The 18,859-nt window shown below is 46.4% G+C and overlaps 1 protein-coding gene across 1 annotated transcript in view; it reads right to left on the bottom strand.

Annotated features, from left to right (window-relative positions):
• The window catches only part of LOC144504864 (adenylate cyclase type 8-like), a 123,674-nt gene that overhangs the window by 98,052 nt on the left and 6,763 nt on the right, over positions 1 to 18,859 (bottom strand). The window contains exons 2-4 of the mRNA XM_078230620.1: positions 15,984 to 16,133; positions 8,004 to 8,128; positions 3,332 to 3,443 (exon numbers count right to left, since the gene is read on the bottom strand). Coding sequence (XP_078086746.1) covers positions 3,332 to 3,443; positions 8,004 to 8,128; positions 15,984 to 16,133 — 387 coding nt within the window. The remainder of the gene's footprint in view (positions 1 to 3,331; positions 3,444 to 8,003; positions 8,129 to 15,983; positions 16,134 to 18,859) is intronic.

The following is an 18,859-nucleotide window of genomic DNA, read 5'->3' as shown; positions in this document are numbered from 1 at the left end:
GGTCCCTCTGCACATTCACACTTTCTCATTTCTTACCGTTTATGAAATATTCGGCACATCTGTTCCTTCTACCAAAGTGGATTAATTCTCATTTTTCCACATTATATTCCATCTGCCACGCTCTTGCCCACTCAGTAAGTCTGTCCAAATCTTCCTGTGGCCTCTTTACACACGTTCCCACCCAGCAATGCATCATGCGCAAACTGGGAAATATTATATTTAGAACATAGAACATAGAAAGCCACAGCACAAACAGGCCCTTCGGCCCACAAGTTGCGCCGATCACATCCCCACCTCTAGGCCTATCTATAGCCCTCAATCCCATTAAATCCCATGTACTCATCCAGAAGTCTCTTAAAAGACCCCAACGAGTTTGCCTCCACCACCACCGACGTCAGCCGATTCCACTCACCCACCACCCTCTGAGTGAAAAACTTACCCCTGACATCCCCCCTGTACCTACCCCCCAGCACCTTAAACCTGTGTCCTCTCGTAGCAACCATTTCAGCCCTTGGAAATAGCCTCTGAGAGTCCACCCTATCCAGACCCCTCAACATCTTGTAAACCTCTATCAGGTCACCTCTCATCCTTCGTCTCTCCAGGGAGAAGAGACCAAGCTCCCTCAACCTATCCTCATAAGGCATGCCCCCCAATCCAGGCAACATCCTTGTAAATCTCCTCTGCACCCTTTCAATGGCTTCAACATCTTTCCTGTAATGAGGTGACCAGAACTGCGCGCAGTACTCCAAGTGGGGTCTAACCAGGGTCCTATAAAGCTGCAGCATTATCTCCCGACTCCTAAACTCAATCCCTCGATTAATGAAGGCTAGTACGCCATACGCCTTCTTGACCGCATCCTCCACCTGCGAGGCCGATTTAAGAGTCCTATGGACCCGGACCCCAAGGTCCTTCTGATCCTCTACACTGCTAAGAATGGTACCCTTCATTTTATACTGCTGCTCCATCCCATTGGATCTGCCAAAATGGATCACTACACACTTATCCGGGTTGAAGTCCATCTGCCACTTCTCCGCCCAGTCTTGCATTCTATCTATGTCTCGCTGCAACTTCTGACATCCCTCCAAACTATCCACAACACCACCTACCTTGGTGTCGTCAGCAAACTTACCAACCCATCCCTCCACTTCCTCATCCAGGTCATTTATGAAAATGACAAACAGCAAGGGTCCCAGAACAGATCCCTGGGGCACTCCACTGGTCACTGACCTCCATGCAGAGAAAGACCCCTCCACAGCCACTCTCTGCCTTCTGCAGGCAAGCCAGTTCTGGATCCACAAGGCAACAGCCCCTTGGATCCCATGCCCTCTCACTTTCTCAAGAAGTCTTGCATGGGGGACCTTATCGAACGCTTTGCTGAAGTCCATATAGACCACATCCACCGCTCTTCCTTCGTCAATGTGTTTGGTCACATTTTCAAAGAACTCAACCAGGCTCGTAAGGCACGACCTGCCCCTGACAAAGCCGTGCTGACTACTTTTGATCATACTAAACTTCTCTAGATGATCATAAATCCTGTCTCTCAGGATCCTCTCCATCAACTTACCAACCACTGAGGTTAGACTCACCGGTCGGTAATTTGGTCCCTACATCCAAATCATGGATATATATTGTGAACAGCTGGATCCAGGTACCGACTCATGTGGTTCCCGGGATTCGATGATGCAATATACCTTCAGACTCTCTGGCCTTCTTCCCTACAATGCTCGTCTTTACCCTTCACTCAACACCTCTGCTACCTCAAACTTTATCTTTAGACTTCTAAATTTCCCTTCATCTGAACCTTCCCAAACTCTTTTACTTTGCATTGTGGTGGGGGGTGGAGACAGGGTGCTGGTGTGGAGACAGGGTGCTGGTGTGGGTGCAGGGTGCTGGTGTGGAGACAGGGTGCTGGTGTGGGTGCAGGGTGCTGGTGTGGGTGCAGGGTGCTGGTGTGGAGACAGGGTGCTGGTGTGGAGACAGGGTGCTGGTGTGGAGACAGGGTGCTGGTGTGGGTGCAGGGTGCTGGTGTGGAGACAGGGTGCTGGTGTGGGTGCAGGGTGCTGGTGTGGAGACAGGGTGCTGGTGTGGAGATAGGGTGCTGGTGTAGAGACAGGGTGCTGGTGTGGGAGCAGGGTGCTGGTGTGGGTGCAGGGTGCTGGTGTGGAGACAGGGTGCTGGTGTGGAGACAGGGTGCTGGTGTAGAGACAGGGTGCTGGTGTGGAGACAGGGTGCTGGTGTGGGTGCAGGGTGCTGGTGTGGGTGCAGGGTGCTGGTGTGGAGACAGGGTGCTGGTGTGGAGACAGGGTGCTGGTGTAGAGACAGGGTGCTGGTGTGGGAGCAGGGTGCTGGTGTGGGTGCAGGGTGCTGGTGTGGAGACAGGGTGCTGGTGTGGGTGCAGGGTGCTGGTGTGGAGACAGGGTGCTGGTGTGGGTGCAGGGTGCTGGTGTGGAGACAGGGTGCCGGTGTGGAGATAGAGTGCCGGTGTGGAGATGGTTAGTCAGTGTGCTGGACACAGAGCTGTGGACAAACATGAAGGTGGGATCAAGCAGTGAAAGAGGCCCAGAGGGAGATATCGCTCTCAGAGGGACAATCGGGAGGGAGTGAGTGACGGCAGAGAGGACGTCTTGTACTGGAGCAGAAAGCGGGGAAATGAAGGATTGATGAAAGTACAGCCAAGGGAAGGTCCAATGGAGTGATGCAGAAATAATGAGCTTTAACAAAGGGTCATCTGGACTCGAAACGTCAGCTCTTTTCTCTCCTTACAGATGCTGCCAGACCTGCTGAGATCTTTCAGCATTTTCTCTTTTGGTTTCAGATTCCAGCACCCGCAGTAATTTGCTTTTATCTGGAAATAATGAAGATTGGAGCTTGAGTCATCACCTAACAGTCCAGGTGAGATCGTTAATTTCCTTTCAGAATAGTAACCAGGGTGTGGGGATAATGCTGCTTCAGTTAACACACTGCCCACATCTTGGCCGGGCTGTTCAGTATTTACCAATGGAACCACAGGGGTCACACAGATTGCTGCTTTCTTACTGCTCCAGCATTTCCGCTTGAACCGCTGCTGGATTGCTTGTTCCCCAGACATCATCCTGACTTATTTCTTTTGATCAGAAAGGAACTATGAACCTCCCCTTTAAGATATTGCAGGCACATAAGGAACCTGCCTCAGCACCCGATTTCCTGCCTCCCAGTTGTCAAGCTGCAGTCAGGTTTAACCATCCTGCCCCCTCAGGAGTCACTGTTGTTGCTCCACGCTTCCTGACTGACGTGGGGAAGTGTGATGCTGGATGATCACAGAGAATCTATCCAGAAGAGGAGAGTAACTAACCTCAGACAGATCGTCGAACTGTGCAAAGAGTGAATTCAGCATGTGGATTAACTCCTGTGGTGTCAATACCATCGATAGGTTGGTGAAACCCTTGATATCTGCAAACAGAATGCTGGAGAAGAACAGGCTGTTGGTTACAATGATCTTTCATCTTTTGAAGGGTAACTCCACCCCATTCCCCACTGCTGCCACTCCCTGCCACATAAACATCACAATCCTTCATTCATCGCAAGGATAGCTCCTTCAAAGTTGGAGTAAAGCTGATTGTTCAGTCATCTGAAAGCAAATTAAATTGATTCAAATGGCACCAGTCAGTGAATAAATAACCCCAAAGTGGGCACTGGAAGCCAGTCCAGCACCTTCCGCACTCTCCAATCAAATCACACAAATACATAGCAACCACAACACTGACACAGGTCATTCAGCACAGCCAGGAAATGTCAGCCTTTACCCTCCACATGACAAATACTCATCCTGATTGCTTATCCATTCACTTCTTCCTTCACTCCCCTCTTTAACCCAATCTTCAATGTTGATGTTATTTCTTCCTTAACCACTGACCCTGAAAATCAATGATGCAGCCTCACAACATTTAGAGTCACAGAGGTTTACAGCATGGAAACAGGCCCTTCGGCCCAACTTGTCCATGCCGCCCTTTCTTTTTAACCACTAAGCTAGTCCCAATTGCCCACGTTTATCCTTATCCCTCTATACCCACCTTACCCATGTAACAGCCCAAATGCTTTCTAAAAGACAAAATTGTACCCGCCTCTACCACTATCTCTGGCAGCTCGTTCCAGACACTCACCACCCTCTGTGTGAACAAATTGCCTCTCTGGACACTTTTGTATCTCTCCCTTCTCACCTTAAACCTATGCCCTCTAGTTTTAGACTCCCCTACCTTTGGGAAAAGATATTGACTATCTAACTGATCTGTGCCCCTCATTATTTTATAGACCTCTATAGGATCAGCCCTCAGCCTCCTACGCTCCAGGGAAAAGAGTTCCAGTCTATCCAGACTCTCCTTTTAACTCAAACTATCAAGACCTGGTAGCATCCTAGTAAATATTTTCTGCACTCTTTCTAGTTTAATAATATATTTTCTATAATAGGGTGACCAGAACTGTACACAGTATTCCAAGTGTGGCCTTACCAATGTCTTCAACAAGACATCCCAACTCCAGTACTCAATGCTCTGACCAATGAAACCAAGCATGTTGAATGCCTTCTCCACCACTCTGTCCATCTGTGACTCCACTTTCAAGGAGCTATGAACCTGTACCCCTCGATCTCTTTGTTCTGTAACTCTCCCCAATGCCCTACCATTAACTGAGTAAGTCCTGCCCTGGTTTGATCTACCAAAATGCATCATCTCGCATTTATCTATATTAAACTCCATCTGCCATTCGTCAGCCCACTGGCCCAATTGATCAAGATCCCGTTGCAATCTTAGATAACCTTCTTCACTGTCCATTATGCCACCAATCTTGGTGTCATCTGCAAACTTACTAACCATGCCTACAAATTCTCATCCAAATCATTAATATAAGTGACAAATAACAGTGGACCCAGCACTGATCCCTGAGGCACACCGCTGGTCACAGGCCTCCAGTTTGAAAAACAACTCTCTACAACCACCCTCTGGCTTCTGCCAAGAAGCCAATTTTGTATCCATTCAGCTACTTCACCCTGGATCCTGTGAGATTTAATCTTATGCAATAACCTATCATGCGGTATCTTGTCAAAGGCCTTGCTAAAGTCCAGGTAGACAACATCAACTGCACTGCCCTCATCTACCTCCTTGGTTACCTCTTTAATTTTGTGTGAGGAAGTTTCCTCCGTTTTCCCTTTTTTAAAAATTCTTACATTTAATATTGTAGCCATGGCCTTGTTCTAGACTTTAAACCACAGGCAACAGTCTTCTATCTACCCTGTCTCAATCTGACAGAGATTTACACATGATCACATCACCCTGTAAAATGTATTGTTCAAATAAAAAGAGACCCAGACATATACATGTGACCCCCATGTCTTGCTCTACCAATGGACATCTGGCCCATGTCTTGTTAGGCCGTAACTAGAGTATCACATCCAGTTCTGGTCACCACATTATAGAAAGGATGTGAGGTTTGCAGAGGAGATTTACCAGAACATTTCCAGGAATGTGGAATTTTAACTATAAGGTTAGGTTGGAAAACCTGGGTAATTCTTTTTGGAGTGAAAAGGGGAGATATGATTGCGGTGCACATGATTATAACAAGTTCAGATAAGAACATAAGAACATAAGAACTGGGGACAGGAGTCGGCCATCTTGCCCCTCGAGCCTGCTCCGCCATTCAATAAGATCATGGCTGACCTTTTTGTGGACTCAGCTCCACTTACCCGCCCGCTCACCATAACCCTTAATTCCTTTATTGTTCAAAAATTTATCTATCCTTGCCTTAAAAACATTCAATGAGGTAGCCTCAACTGCTTCACTGGGCAGGGAATTCCACAGATTCACAACCCTTTGTGTGAAGAAGTTCTTCCTCAACTCAGTCCTAAATCTGCTTCCCCTTATTTTGAGGCCATGCCCCCTAGTTCTAGTTTCACCCGCCAGTGGAAACAACTTCCCTGCTTCTATCTTGTCTATTCCCTTCATAATCATAGAATCATAGAAATCATAGAAACCCGACAGTGCAGAAAGAGGCCATTTGGCCCATGGAATCTACACCGACCACAATCCCACCCAGGCCCTACCCCCATATCCCTACATATTTACCCGCTAATCCCTCTAATCTATGCATTTCAGGACATTAAGGAGCAATTTTAGCACAGCCAATCAACCTAACCCGCACATCTTTGGACTGTGGGAGGAAACCGGAGCACCCGGAGGAAACCCACACAGGCACGAGGAGAATGTGCAAACTCCACACAGACAGTGACCCAAGCCGGGAATCAAATCCAGGTCACTGGAGCTGTGAAGCAGCAGTGCTAACCACTGTGCTACCGTGCCGCCCCACATATAATCTTATATGTTTCTATAAGATCTCCCCTCATTCTTCTGAATTCCAATGAGTATAGCCCCAGTCTACTCAGTCTCTCCTCATAAGCCAACCACCCTCTCAACTCCGGAATCAACCGAGTGAAACTCCTCTGCACCCCCTAACCCTAACCCTCCAGTGCCAGTATATCCTTTCTCAAGTAAGGAGACCAAAACTGTACACAGTACTCCAGGTGTGGCCTCACCAGCACCTTATACAGCTGCAACATAACCTCGCTGTTTTTAAACTCCATCCCTCCAGCAATGAAGGACAAAATTCCATTTGCCTTCTTAATTACCTGCTGCACCTGCAAACCAACTCCTTGAGATTCCTGCACAAGGACACCCAGGTCCCTCTGCACAGCAGCATGCTGCAATTTTTTACCATTTAAATAAAAGTCAATTTTGCTGTTATTCCTACCAAAATGGATGACCTCACATTTACCAACATTGTACTCCATCTGCCAGACCCTCACTTAGACTATCTATATCCCTCTGCAGACTTTCAGCATCCTCGGCACGCTTTGCTCTTCCACCCATCTTAGTGTCATCTGCGAATTTTGACACACTACACTTGGTCTCCAACTCCAAATCATCTATGTAAATCGTAAACAATTGCGGTCCCAACACTGATCCCTGAGGCACACCATGAGTCACTGATCACCAACCAGAAAAACACCCATTTACCCCCACACTTTGCTTTCTATTTGTTAACCATTCCTCTATCCATGCTAATACATTACCGGTAACTGTGTACCTTTATCCTCTGTAACAGTCTTTGGTGCGGCACTTTGTCAAATGCCTTCTGGAAATCCAGATACACCACATCCACAGGTTCCCCATTGTCCACTGCACATGTAATGTTCTCAAAGAATTTCTTCAAATTAGTCAAACATGACCTGCCCTTCATGAACCCATGCTGCATCTTCCCAATGGGACAATTTATATCCAGATGTCTCACTATTTCTTCCTTGATGATAAAGTCAAGCATTTTCCCTACTACAGAAGTTAAGCTAACCGGCCTATAGTTACCTGCCTTTTGTCTACCTCCTTTTTTAAACAGTGGCGCCACATTTGCTGTTTTCCAATCTGCGGGAACCACCCCAGAGTCCAGTGAATTTTGGTAAATTACCACGAGTGCATTTGCTATTTCTCCCGCCATCTCTTTTAGTACCCTGGGATGCATTCCATCAGGACCAGGAGACTTGTCTACCTTTAGCCCCATTAACTTGCCCAACAATACCCCTTTCGTGATAATGATAGTTTCTAGGTTCTCACCTACCATAGCCTTCCTGTCATCAATTTTTTAACAATAAGATAGATAAAGAAGAGGGTCGAAATTCTCAGGGCCAACAGGACCGCCCGTAGGATTCCCGCCGGCGTGGAGTATCGGCAATGGGAATTCCCATTGACAGCAGCGGGACCAGAGAATCCCACCGCTAACAAACAACACGCCACCTCCTGCCGACAGGAAACACATGGCTGGGAGGCCGGAGAATCTGATCCAAGGTGTTCCCATTATCCAATGTTACAATTGATGGGGTGAATGACCTCCCTTTATGCCTTATTAACTGTGACTCCTGACACACATCTAGCACAACACTTGAATAGTATCTGGCTCAAACTCAATACCCATCTACAGACACTCACCTTACATCCGAATATTGGTGAACATAGATTTTGTGGAATGCGCAATGCCTATCTACTTCATCAGCCATGTCATTAATTATCTCCATCATCATGAAGCGTGGAAGCACTGAGAGAACCAGCCTTTCCTGTTCAAAAATCAAACAAAATCAAGAAAAGTTATTTTTCAAAGGGGATAAGAGTGAAGGACGGGAATTTACTTTCCTTTCCCTTCCAATCATAAATATAACAAAATCATTTGCCAGAGATGTTCAAAATTATGAAGGGGCTAACAGAGTAAACTGAGAGAAACTGTTCCCGCTTGTAAAAGGATCGAGAACGAGAGGGCACAGATTTAAAGTGATTCTCAAAAGAAGCAAATGTGATGTGAGAAAAAACTTTTTCATCCAGCAAGAGATTGGGGTCTGGAATGCACTGCCTGGAAATGGAGATGGGTTGAATTGAGGCATTCACCAGGGCATTGGATGATTATTTGAATGGAAACAATGTGCAGGGGTACGGGGGAAAGGCGAGGTATTGAATATTGGAGAATGGCGCTAGGGAGAACAGAGGGTTTAAAACTACAGAACCTTATTTACAGCTGTGTGGGTTCCCTCGCAATGCTGCTTCTTCTCCCTGCTTCCCGTGCTAGGGATTTGTGACATCATAGTGAATACATTAACACAACAAAGCTTCTGCTAGCCAATAGGAATTAATGCAAATACAGAACGTTTCCTCCCCTCTTAAATTAAACAATAGCCAATGAGTCAGTCACTGTTATCAAACCAGACGATCTGGAGGTCGTCACTCTCGGGACGGCTGACAATGAACGTCTGGTGTCTTCTTCTTAACACTGATGTGGAGGTGCCGGCGTTGGGCTGGGGTGGGCACAGGAAGAAGTCTCACAACACCAGACTAAAGTCCAACAGGTTTATTTGATAAATTGGTGATAACATCTGGCATTGACACAGGCACTAAAGGTTGTCTCAGTGTCTGGTCTGTAGATGAGGTGCCAGTTGGTCTTGGGGGTTTCGGAAGGTTCAGGTCAGGACTTGTTGTGGTTGAATCTGGATTCTCCACATGGTCCAATTCCAGCGGATCTGTTCTCCCAGCCGATAGCTGGTCTGCATGTCTCCTCCAGATTACGTCACTTCTGGTCTGAACACGATAAGAGACGGGTCCAGCCTGTGCAAGGAATATGGCAGGACCCTGTTTGTGATTTATATAAATGATATAAACTGTTTGTGATTCTGTTTGTGATTTATATAAATGATATAAACTGTTTGTGATTCTGTTTGTGATTTATATAAATGATCTGGAAGAAGGTGTAACTGGAGTGATCAGTAAGTTTGCGGACGACACAAAAATGGCTGGACTTGCAGATAGTGAGGAACATTGTCAGAGGCTACAGAAGGATATAGATAGGCTGGAAATTTGGGCAAAGAAATGGCAGATGGAGTTCAATCCAGATAAATGCGAAGTGATGCATTTTGGTAGAATTAACGTAGGGGGGAGCTATACGATAAATGGCAGAACCATAAAGAGTGTAGATACGCAGAGGGACCTGGGTGTGCAAGTCCACAGATCCTTGAAGGTGACGTCACAGGTGGAGAAGGTGGTGAATGAGGCATATGGCATGCTTGCCTTTATAGGATGAGGCATAGAGTATAAAAGTTGGGGTCTGATGTTGCAGTTGTATAGAACGTTGGTTCGGCCGCATTTGGAATACTGCGCCCAGTTCTGGTCGCCACACTACCAGAAGGACGTGGAGGCTTTAGAGAGAGTGCAGAGGAGGTTTACCAGGATGTTGCCTGGTATGGAAGGGTTTAGTTATGAGGAGAGATTGGGTAAACTGGGGTTGTTCTCACTGGAAAGACGGAGGATGAGGGGTGACCGAATAGAGGTGTATAAAATTATGAAAGGCATAGATAGGGTGAATGGTGGGAAGCTTTTCCCCAGGTCGGTGGTGACGTTCATGAGGGGTCATAGGTTCAAGGTGAAGGGGGAGAGGTTTAACACGGATATCAGAAGGACGTTTTTTACACAGAAGATGGTGGGGGCCTGGAATGCGCTGCCAGGTAAGGTGGTGGAGGTGGACACACTGGGAACGTTTAAGACTTATCTAGATAGCCACATGAACGGAGTGGGAATTGAGGGATACAAAAGAATGGTCTAGTTTGGACCAGGGAGCAGCGTGGGCTTGGAGGGCCGAAGGGCCTATTCCTGTGCTGTATTTTTCTTTGTTCTTTGATCGCATCTCTCTCCTGTGGAATAATTCCCAGCCAAAACTCCTCATCCTTGGTGGAAAACTCTCTGCTTTGATTTGTTTTCCTGCTGTTGTCCTTGTTGTTGCTGTACAATTTCTTTCATTTCCAGAGGTTTCACCAGGTCAAATGCCAATCATAGTTGTTTATTCATCATTAATAATGCAGGCGAGGTCTTGGTTGTGGAATGTGCGGTATTCCTATACACTGATAGAAATCTGTGAAGACATTTGATCAGGTAACCTTGTTCCCTGGTTGCCCTCAATATGTTTCATGGTTTGGATGAAATGTTCTGATAGTCCATTCGCAGCAGATGATATGGTGCGGACCTAATATGTTGACTACCATTCTCTCTTGCAAGAAACTTTCAAATTCTTGTGAGACAAATTGAGGTCTGATGTTGCTTACCAGTTGTTCAGGGAAGCCAAACCGTCTAAATACTTGTTCTAGCTTCTTGACAGTTTTCTCTGATGAAGTAGATTTCATCACAGCAGCCTCTGGTCACTGAATGTGAGCATCGACTATTACCAACATTATCTGTGCTTCAGAGTGTCCCACAAAAGCCTCTTCAGGCCATTGCCACGGACGCAGTGGTGCTAAGTTTGGCAGGTTTTTTTTACCTTCAACCTTCACATCCAGTCCCAGACACCAGGAATCAATCCTCACTATTTCCTTCATGTGTATGATTCCACAGTCATCCTCAGATGATAACTTTTCTAACACTCACTTTCTCAATGGTGGCAAAATAATCACTCTGGGCCCCTGACATCCTGACATCCTGTCATCCTAACAGCTCCAATCTCCTGGAATATGAGGGTTTCACGTTCGCTGTCCGTTGTAAAACCAGATCCATCACTTTGTGAGCACAGGATCATTCCGAGTGCGCTTCCTCACTTGTCCAGCATTTTTGAAGATATTGCGTTTGAGCAGTTTGACACACCAGCTGGTATAGTAACCTGGACAATCCACCTGCGTTACCGTGTAGACTTGATTGTCAATAGTTGATGGCATAAGTATGCAGACAAAAGATATGCCCATCTTTGCATTCTACTTACTGCAAATGATGGAATTCCTGTATGGGGCCCAAAACTGGTCGTTACTGGACGATGATCCATCAGTGATGTAAATTCTCTCCCTTACAGGAATGGATAGAATTCCTTTACTCCATAGATGATCCTTAATGTTTCCCTTTCAATCTGTGGATAGTTACTTTCAGCCTTACTCAAGGTTCGAGATCCAAAAGAGATGGGTCTTTCTTTACCTGATGACCATCGTCCCTACACCATAAGAGTATCACACGCTAACTGTAGGGGTAGGGCAGAATCAAAGTGCGTAAGAATGTCAGGTTTGAGCAATGCTTCTTTAGCTTGCAGGCATGATTGCATTGATCCAACCGACCAGTTCCACTTCTTGTTCTGACACAAGATGTTATGTAATGGGTTCAGAATGGTTGCTAAGTTTGCAACAAATCTTCCATAGTAGTTTGCAATCCAGGAAGGAACACAACTAGTTAATATTCTGCAGTGCAGGTTGTCATAGCCTCGACCTTTCTGTATTGCATCATTGTGCAGATGTTCCTTTATCGTAGCTCCTGAAATTAAAACATCATCCAGGAAGACTGCAACTCTGGACATCCCCTGAAGCATCTTCTACATCACCCTCTGAAACCGAAGACACGGGGTCTCGCTATCCGGGGTGTCCAGAGTGTCTGGGGTGTCCGGAGTTTCCGGGGGTGTCCAGAACGTCCAGAGTGTCCGGGATGACTGGAGTATCTGGGGTGTCCGGAGTGTCCAGGGTGTCCAGAGTGTCCAGGGTGTTCAAGGTGTCTGGAGTGTCTGGGGTGTCCGGAGTGTCCGGGGTGTCTGGGAGTGTCTGGGCAGTGTCTGGGGTGTCCAGGGTGTCCAGAGTGTCTGGAATGTCCGGGGTGTATGCGATATCTGGGGTGTCTGGGTTTGTCTGGAGTGTCCAGGGTGTCCGGGGTCTCCGGGGTGTCGCTATCCGGGGTGTTTGCAGTACCTGGGGTATCTGGGGTGTCCCTTTCTAGGACACACGAGTCCCAACTGGAACAGCAAATCTCACACAAGTTCCATTAGGAGAATAGTTGTGCAGAGCCCTCCCTGCGTCTGCCTGGAAAGACTGAAGTGATGAGCTCCAGTTGGGCAGGCCATTGCTGCTTACCGGGGAACTCATATCCAACCAGCCCACACGGAGATCAATTAGTGACTCCCCAAGGACCACATTGGGGTTATTGCACCTGACAAACCAACCTTCTTCCTGCCTTGGGAGTGGCTGGACATCTAAACTCAGTGCTGTGAAAATCAGGATGTGGCCTCTTTCCGCCTGATTCAATAGTGCCAGAATCTCATTGAATATAAAAGTTGGCAAATTATGTTACAGTTATATAAAACGCTGGTTAGGCCACATTTGGAATACTGCGTCCAATTCTGGTCACCACACTACCAGAAGGACGTGGAGACTCTGGAGAGAAAAGGTTTACCTGGATGTTGCCTGGTATGGAGGGTATTAGCTATGAGGAGAGATTGAATAAACTGGGATTGTTCTCCCTGGAAAGATGGAGGCTGAGGAGGGTCCTGATAGAAGTTTATAAAATTGAGGGGCGTAGATAAGGTGAACAGTTGGAAGCTTTTTCCCAGGGCAGAAATGACAATTACAAGGGGGCACAAGATCAAGGTCAGGGGGGGGAAAGGTTCAGTGGAGATGTGCGGGGGAAGTTTTTTACACGGAGGATGGTGGGGATCTGGAATGCGCTGCCAAGTGAGGTGGTTGAGGCAGTTACGTTAGTGACATTTAAGACTTATCTGGATAGACACATGAACAGGTGGGGAATAGAGGGATACAGGCAGTTGGTCTGGATAGGACAATGTGATCGGCGCAGGATTGGAGGGCCGAAGGGCCTGTTCCTGTGCTGTTATTTTCTTTAAGTGCAAGGAGACCATGGGCTTATTTGTCACTGAATCATCGAATCAGAGAATCCCTACAGGGCAGAAGGAGGCTATTCGGTCCATCAATCCTGTGACAACAATCCCACCCTTGCCCTATCCCCGTAACCCCACGTATTTACCCTACTAATCCCCCTAACACTAAGGAGCAATTTAGCATGGCCAATCAACCTAACCCACACATTTTTGGAGTGTGGGAGGAAACCGGACCACCCGGAGGAAACCCATGCAGACACGGGGAGAATGTGCAGACTCCACACAGTCACCCAAGGCTGGAATCGAACCCGGTTCCCTGGCGCTGTGAGGCAGCTGTGCTAACCACTGTGCCACCATGCCGCCTCTGAGATCAAGACAATTTGAACCACTTTGTCTGCTCTAACCCTCCTTTCCTCAAGCCTGTCTGGTCACATGTTCTTGCATGTTTCTTACACCGAAGTCTTTATTACAATCTGGTCAGGGATGAATAACTTTTTATTTAAAGTACACAAAGTTTGAAATATCAATTACCCAATCAGAGGATGAAGCTCCAACGTTTCACATTTTTGAACAATTAAAATAAATTTTACTATGGAAAGTCAATGAGGTAAAGCATTCTACAATATCGATCTTATACATTCAGAGGTAAGTCTGAATTAACAGATGAACTCTGGTTCAATACACATTTCACATTAAATGGCAGATGTGGCAGATGCCAAAGAATTCTGGGCAACCCACCCAGACATCAGTGGCCACTGAAAGTCACCGAATCACATTAAGACTCTGATTGAAATTTTCCGACCTTTCCACCAGCGGGACCCTCTGTCCCGACTGAAGCCGACCCCACAGTGGGTTCCCTGGCGGTGTGGCTGGTTAGCAACACAAATAGCGATTGACTTCAGCAGGACCGGAAAATCCCACAAGCTGCCTCTTGTCACGGGGAGGCCATAAAATCCCGGCATCCTGCTCCCTCACAAGGGATTTCATGTCACTTTTGAAGATCTAACTTAAGAATTCCACCAAATGACTTGGACTGCCTCAACAACTGCACACCTCCGAGTAGTTCAATCTCTTCTGAGATTACATTTAAAAAGCTGCACTCTTACCTCTAATCGCCTGCTTAGTTCCAGCTCTTTTACAGACCACCAGCTTCACTGAGCTGACACTGCCCCAAGATTTCTCCATACTCTAATCTTCCAGCTGCAAGCAGCTATGAATGATTCTCAGGGCTTCTCTCAAGCCCCAACCACCTCCAGCACAGAGTCAGCCAAGTTCTGCCACCGTCTCAGCTGCAAGGGTTTTCCTGAGCTGTGAATGCCCGGAGCCTGCCAATCGCAGCACCTTTCCAGTACGGCTCTCTTTCCCTGCTGCAGAACATTCAGTTTCCCAGTAAAGATTCTTGAGCCACTCACATCTCCATGGCGACATCGCCTGCTGTTCTATCCTCAGACTGATCCCCAAGCCGACTATCCCCATTTACAATCTCTCCGGCCACTTCAGCTCAATCTGTCCTTTTCTGACACTAATAAACAAACTCAAATAACCCTCTGAACTGCCATTTTCCTTTTGGGGTTCTGGCAATTTCCAAAGCCCAGCATTTTTATTACCTTACCTTCACAACGACAATCTTCTCAGAACTAAACATGATCTCTAAAATAGTAACATGAATCATGAACTAGATATTCGCCACACCTTGAACTTGCTTGCTTCTTTATTTTATCTCCTATCCCTCCTCTTGTCCTCACTGAGCTCACTTTGTCCATAAGACCCACTTTCTTGTCCTTCAATCCTGTTCCAAGTAAACTCTGACCACCCAACTTCCCCTCATGATCCTCTTCTTAGTCAATATTGTAAATGGTTCTCCCTCTTCATAAGACCATAAGATACAGGAGCAGAATTAGGCCATTCGGCCCATCGAGTCTGCTCCGCCATTCAATCAAGGCTGATAAGTTTCTCAACCTCATTCTCGCACCTTTTCCCCGTAACTTTTGATCCCACTCTCAATCAAGAACCTATCTACCTCTGCCTTAAAGACACTCAATGATCTGGCTTCCACAGCCTACTGCGGCAATGAATTCAGTAGATTCACCACCCTCTGGCTGAAGAAATTCCATCTCATCTTGGTTGTAAAGGGTCGTCCCTTTATTCTGATGCCGTGCCCTTGGATCCTAGTCTCTCCGACTAATGGAAACATCTTCTCCATGTCCACTCTATCCGGGCCTTTCAGTATTCTGTAAGTTTCAATGAGATCCCCCCTCATCCTTCTAAACTCCATCAAGTGTAGACCCAGAGTCCTCAAACACTCCTCATATGTCACACATCATGTGTTATCCCTCTTCTTTCAATCCCATCATCACTCCTTTCCTCTAAAAACCAACCCTTGACCCTTGCCCGACGTCCAACTTCCCATTCTTCTGGAAAATCCTTGAGCATGCTGTCACCTCAGCCTAACCCTAACCCTAATGCAGAGTGGATCAGCAGAACGGGACTGACTGGATTGCTCTATGAAAGAGCCAGTATAAACTCAATGGGCTGATTAGCCTCCTTCTGTGCTGTCACCAAGAAGGGCAATGGCAGCAAACATATGGAAATGTCACCACCTGCAAGCTCCCCTTCAAGGATGACAAGGTGGAATTGAGGGATATTGTGCACAGGTGATTGGGGGAATGAAGAGTTGAGTAGGTGGGATTGAGGGAGATGATGAGAAGCGGGGTGGGTAGGACTGAGGAATTTGCTCAACAATGGGTGCACTGAGTGAAACAACGTCCTGTGGAAATCGATATTCATCCCCCCCCTCTTGTTACCTGTCTTTCATTTTCATCCTCCAATTGGATTCGGCCCTCAATATTTTTCCTGGTCTCCAAGAATGACATTCGTTGAGCCCGGACGGAGAGGTAGCTGATATAAAGACTGACGAGATTCATACAAGCCAATAACAGGACTTTGACATAAACCTGTAAAAGCAACAAAAGATATCCTGATCAGAAAATGTGGAGGTGATGGCAAGCCATCTCCCACTTAGAGTCAGAGATCATAGAACCTTAGTTAGGCCGCACTTGGAATATAGTGTTCAATTCTGGTGGCCACACTACCCGAAGGATGTGGAGGCTTTGGTGAGGGTACAGAAAAGACCAGAATGTTGCCTGGTATGGAGGGCATTAGCTATGAGGAGAGGTTGGAGAAACTTAGTTTGTTCTCACTGGAACGATGGAGGTTGAGGGGAGATCTGATAGAAGTCTACAAGATTATGAGAGGCATGGACAGAGTGGATAGTCAGAAGCTTTTTCCCAGGGTGGAAGAGTCAATTACTAGGGGGCATAGGTTTAAGGTGCGAGGGGCAAGGTTTAAAGGAGATGTACGAGGCAGATTTTTTACACAGAGAGTAATGGGTGCCTCGTTGCCAGGGGAGGTAGTGGAAGCAGATACGATACTGACTTTTAAGGGGCATCTTGACAAATACATGAATGGGATGGGAATAGAGGGATATGGTCCCCGGAAGGGTAGGGGTTTTAGTTCAGTCGGGCAGCATGGCCGGTGCAGGCTTGGAGGGCCGAAGGGCCTGTTCCTGTCCTGTAATTTTCTTTGTTCTTTGTTCTTTTGAGGTTTACAGCATGGAGACAGGCCTTTTGGCCCAACTTGTCCATTCTGCCCAGTTTCTACCACTAAGGTAGTCCCAATTGCCCACATTTGACCCATATCCCTCTACCCATCCCACCCATGTAACTGTCCAAATGTCTAACCCGTTCAAAAGACAAAATTGTACCCACCTCTACTACTACCTCTGGCAGTTTGTTCCAGACACTCACCATCCTCCGTGTGAAAAAATTGCCCCTCTGGACCCTTTTGTATTTCTCCCCTCTCACCTTAAACCTATGCCCTCTAGTTTTAGACTCCCCTACCTTTGGGAAAAGATCTTGACTATCTACCTTGTCTATGCCCCTCATTATTTTATAGACCTCTATAAGGTCATCCCTCAGCCTCCAACGCTCCAGAGAAAAAAGTCCCAGTCTATTCAGCCTCTCCTTATAACTCAATCCATCAAGTCCCGGTAGCATCCTAGTAAATCTTTTCTGCACTCTGTCTAGTTTAATAATATCCTTTCTATAATAGGGTGACCAGAACTGCACACAGTATTCCAAGTGTGGCCTTACCAATGTCTTGTACAACTTCAACAAGACGTCCCAACTCCTGTATTCAATGTTCTGACCGATGAAACCAAGCATGCCGAATGCCTTCTTCACCACTCTGTCCACCTGTGACTCCACTTTCAAGGAGCTCTGAACCTGTAACCCTAAATCTCTTTGTTCTATAACTCACCCCAAAGCCGTACCATTAACTGAGTAAGTCCTGCTCTGGTTCAATCCACCAAAATGCATTACCTCACATTTCACAACACACTTTCCTACCTATTATTGTGGGGTTATGGGAATAGGACCTGGGTGGGATTGTGGTTGATACAGAGGTGATGGGCCAAATGGTCTCCTTCCATATTGTAGGGATTCTATGATTATATGATAGATCGAACTAGGGCAGTACTTATTCAGTGAATGGTAGGGCATTGGGGAGAGTTACGAGACATTGGTAAGGCCACACTTGGAATACTGTGTACAGTTCTGGTCACCCTATTACAGAAAGGATATTATTAAACTAGAAAGAGTGCAGAAAAAATGTACTAGGATGCTACTAGGACTTGGTGGTTTGAGTTATAAGGAGAGGCTGGAACTTTTTTCCCTGGAGCGTAGGAGGCTGAGGGGTGATCTTAGAGAGATATATAAAATAATGAGGGGCATAAGTCAGCTAGATAGTCAATATCTTTTCCCAAAGATAGAGGTGTCTAAAACTAGAGGGCATAGGTTTAAGGTGAGAGGGGAGAGATACAAAAGTGTTCAGAGGGGCAATCTTTTCACACAGAGGATGGTGAGTGTCTGGAACAAGCTGCTGGAGGTAGTAGTAGAGGCGGGTACAATTTTGTCTTTTAGAAAGCTTTTAGACAGTTACATGGGTAAGATGGGTACAGAGGGATATGGGCCAAATGTGGGCATTTGGGACTAGTTTAGGGATTTAAAATAAAAAGGGGGGATGGACAAGTTGGGCCGAAGGGCCTGTTTCCATGCTGTAAACCTCTATGACTCTAAGATGTATGGGGTTTTCAGATGGATATAGGTAGGTTGAGTGAGTGGCAAAAACCGGGCAGATGGAATATAATGTAGGAAAGTACAAAGTTGTTCACTTTGGCAGGAAGAATGAAAAAGCAGAGTATTACTGAAACAGAGAACAGACGCAGAATTCCAAACAGCAGAGGGATCCAGGGAGACTCGTGCATGAGTATTAAAGGGTTAGTAAGCAGACACCGCATGTAATAAAGAAGGCAAATGGAATGTTACCCTTTATTACAAAAGGAATTAAACATAAAAGAAAGGATATTATGTTTTAATTATAGAGGTCATTGGTGAGACCACATCTGGAACATTGTGTGCAGTTTGGCCTTCTTATGTAAGGCAGCATGTAACTGCCTTGGAAGCAGAGGAGGTTTACTAACTGAATACCTGGAATGAGTGGGTTGTTTCATGAGGAACAGTTGGACACACGGGGCTGGTTTCCAATGGAGTTTAGAAGAGTGAAAGTGACTTGAACAAAGAACAGTACAGCGCAGGAACAGGCCCTTCGGCCCTCCAAGCCT

This window comes from Mustelus asterias, chromosome 15 (genome assembly GCF_964213995.1).
Source record: "Mustelus asterias chromosome 15, sMusAst1.hap1.1, whole genome shotgun sequence".
NCBI lineage: Eukaryota > Metazoa > Chordata > Chondrichthyes > Carcharhiniformes > Triakidae > Mustelus > Mustelus asterias.
The sequence above is the reverse complement of the archived record's forward strand: the minus strand, read 5'-3'. Positions and strand labels throughout refer to the sequence as shown.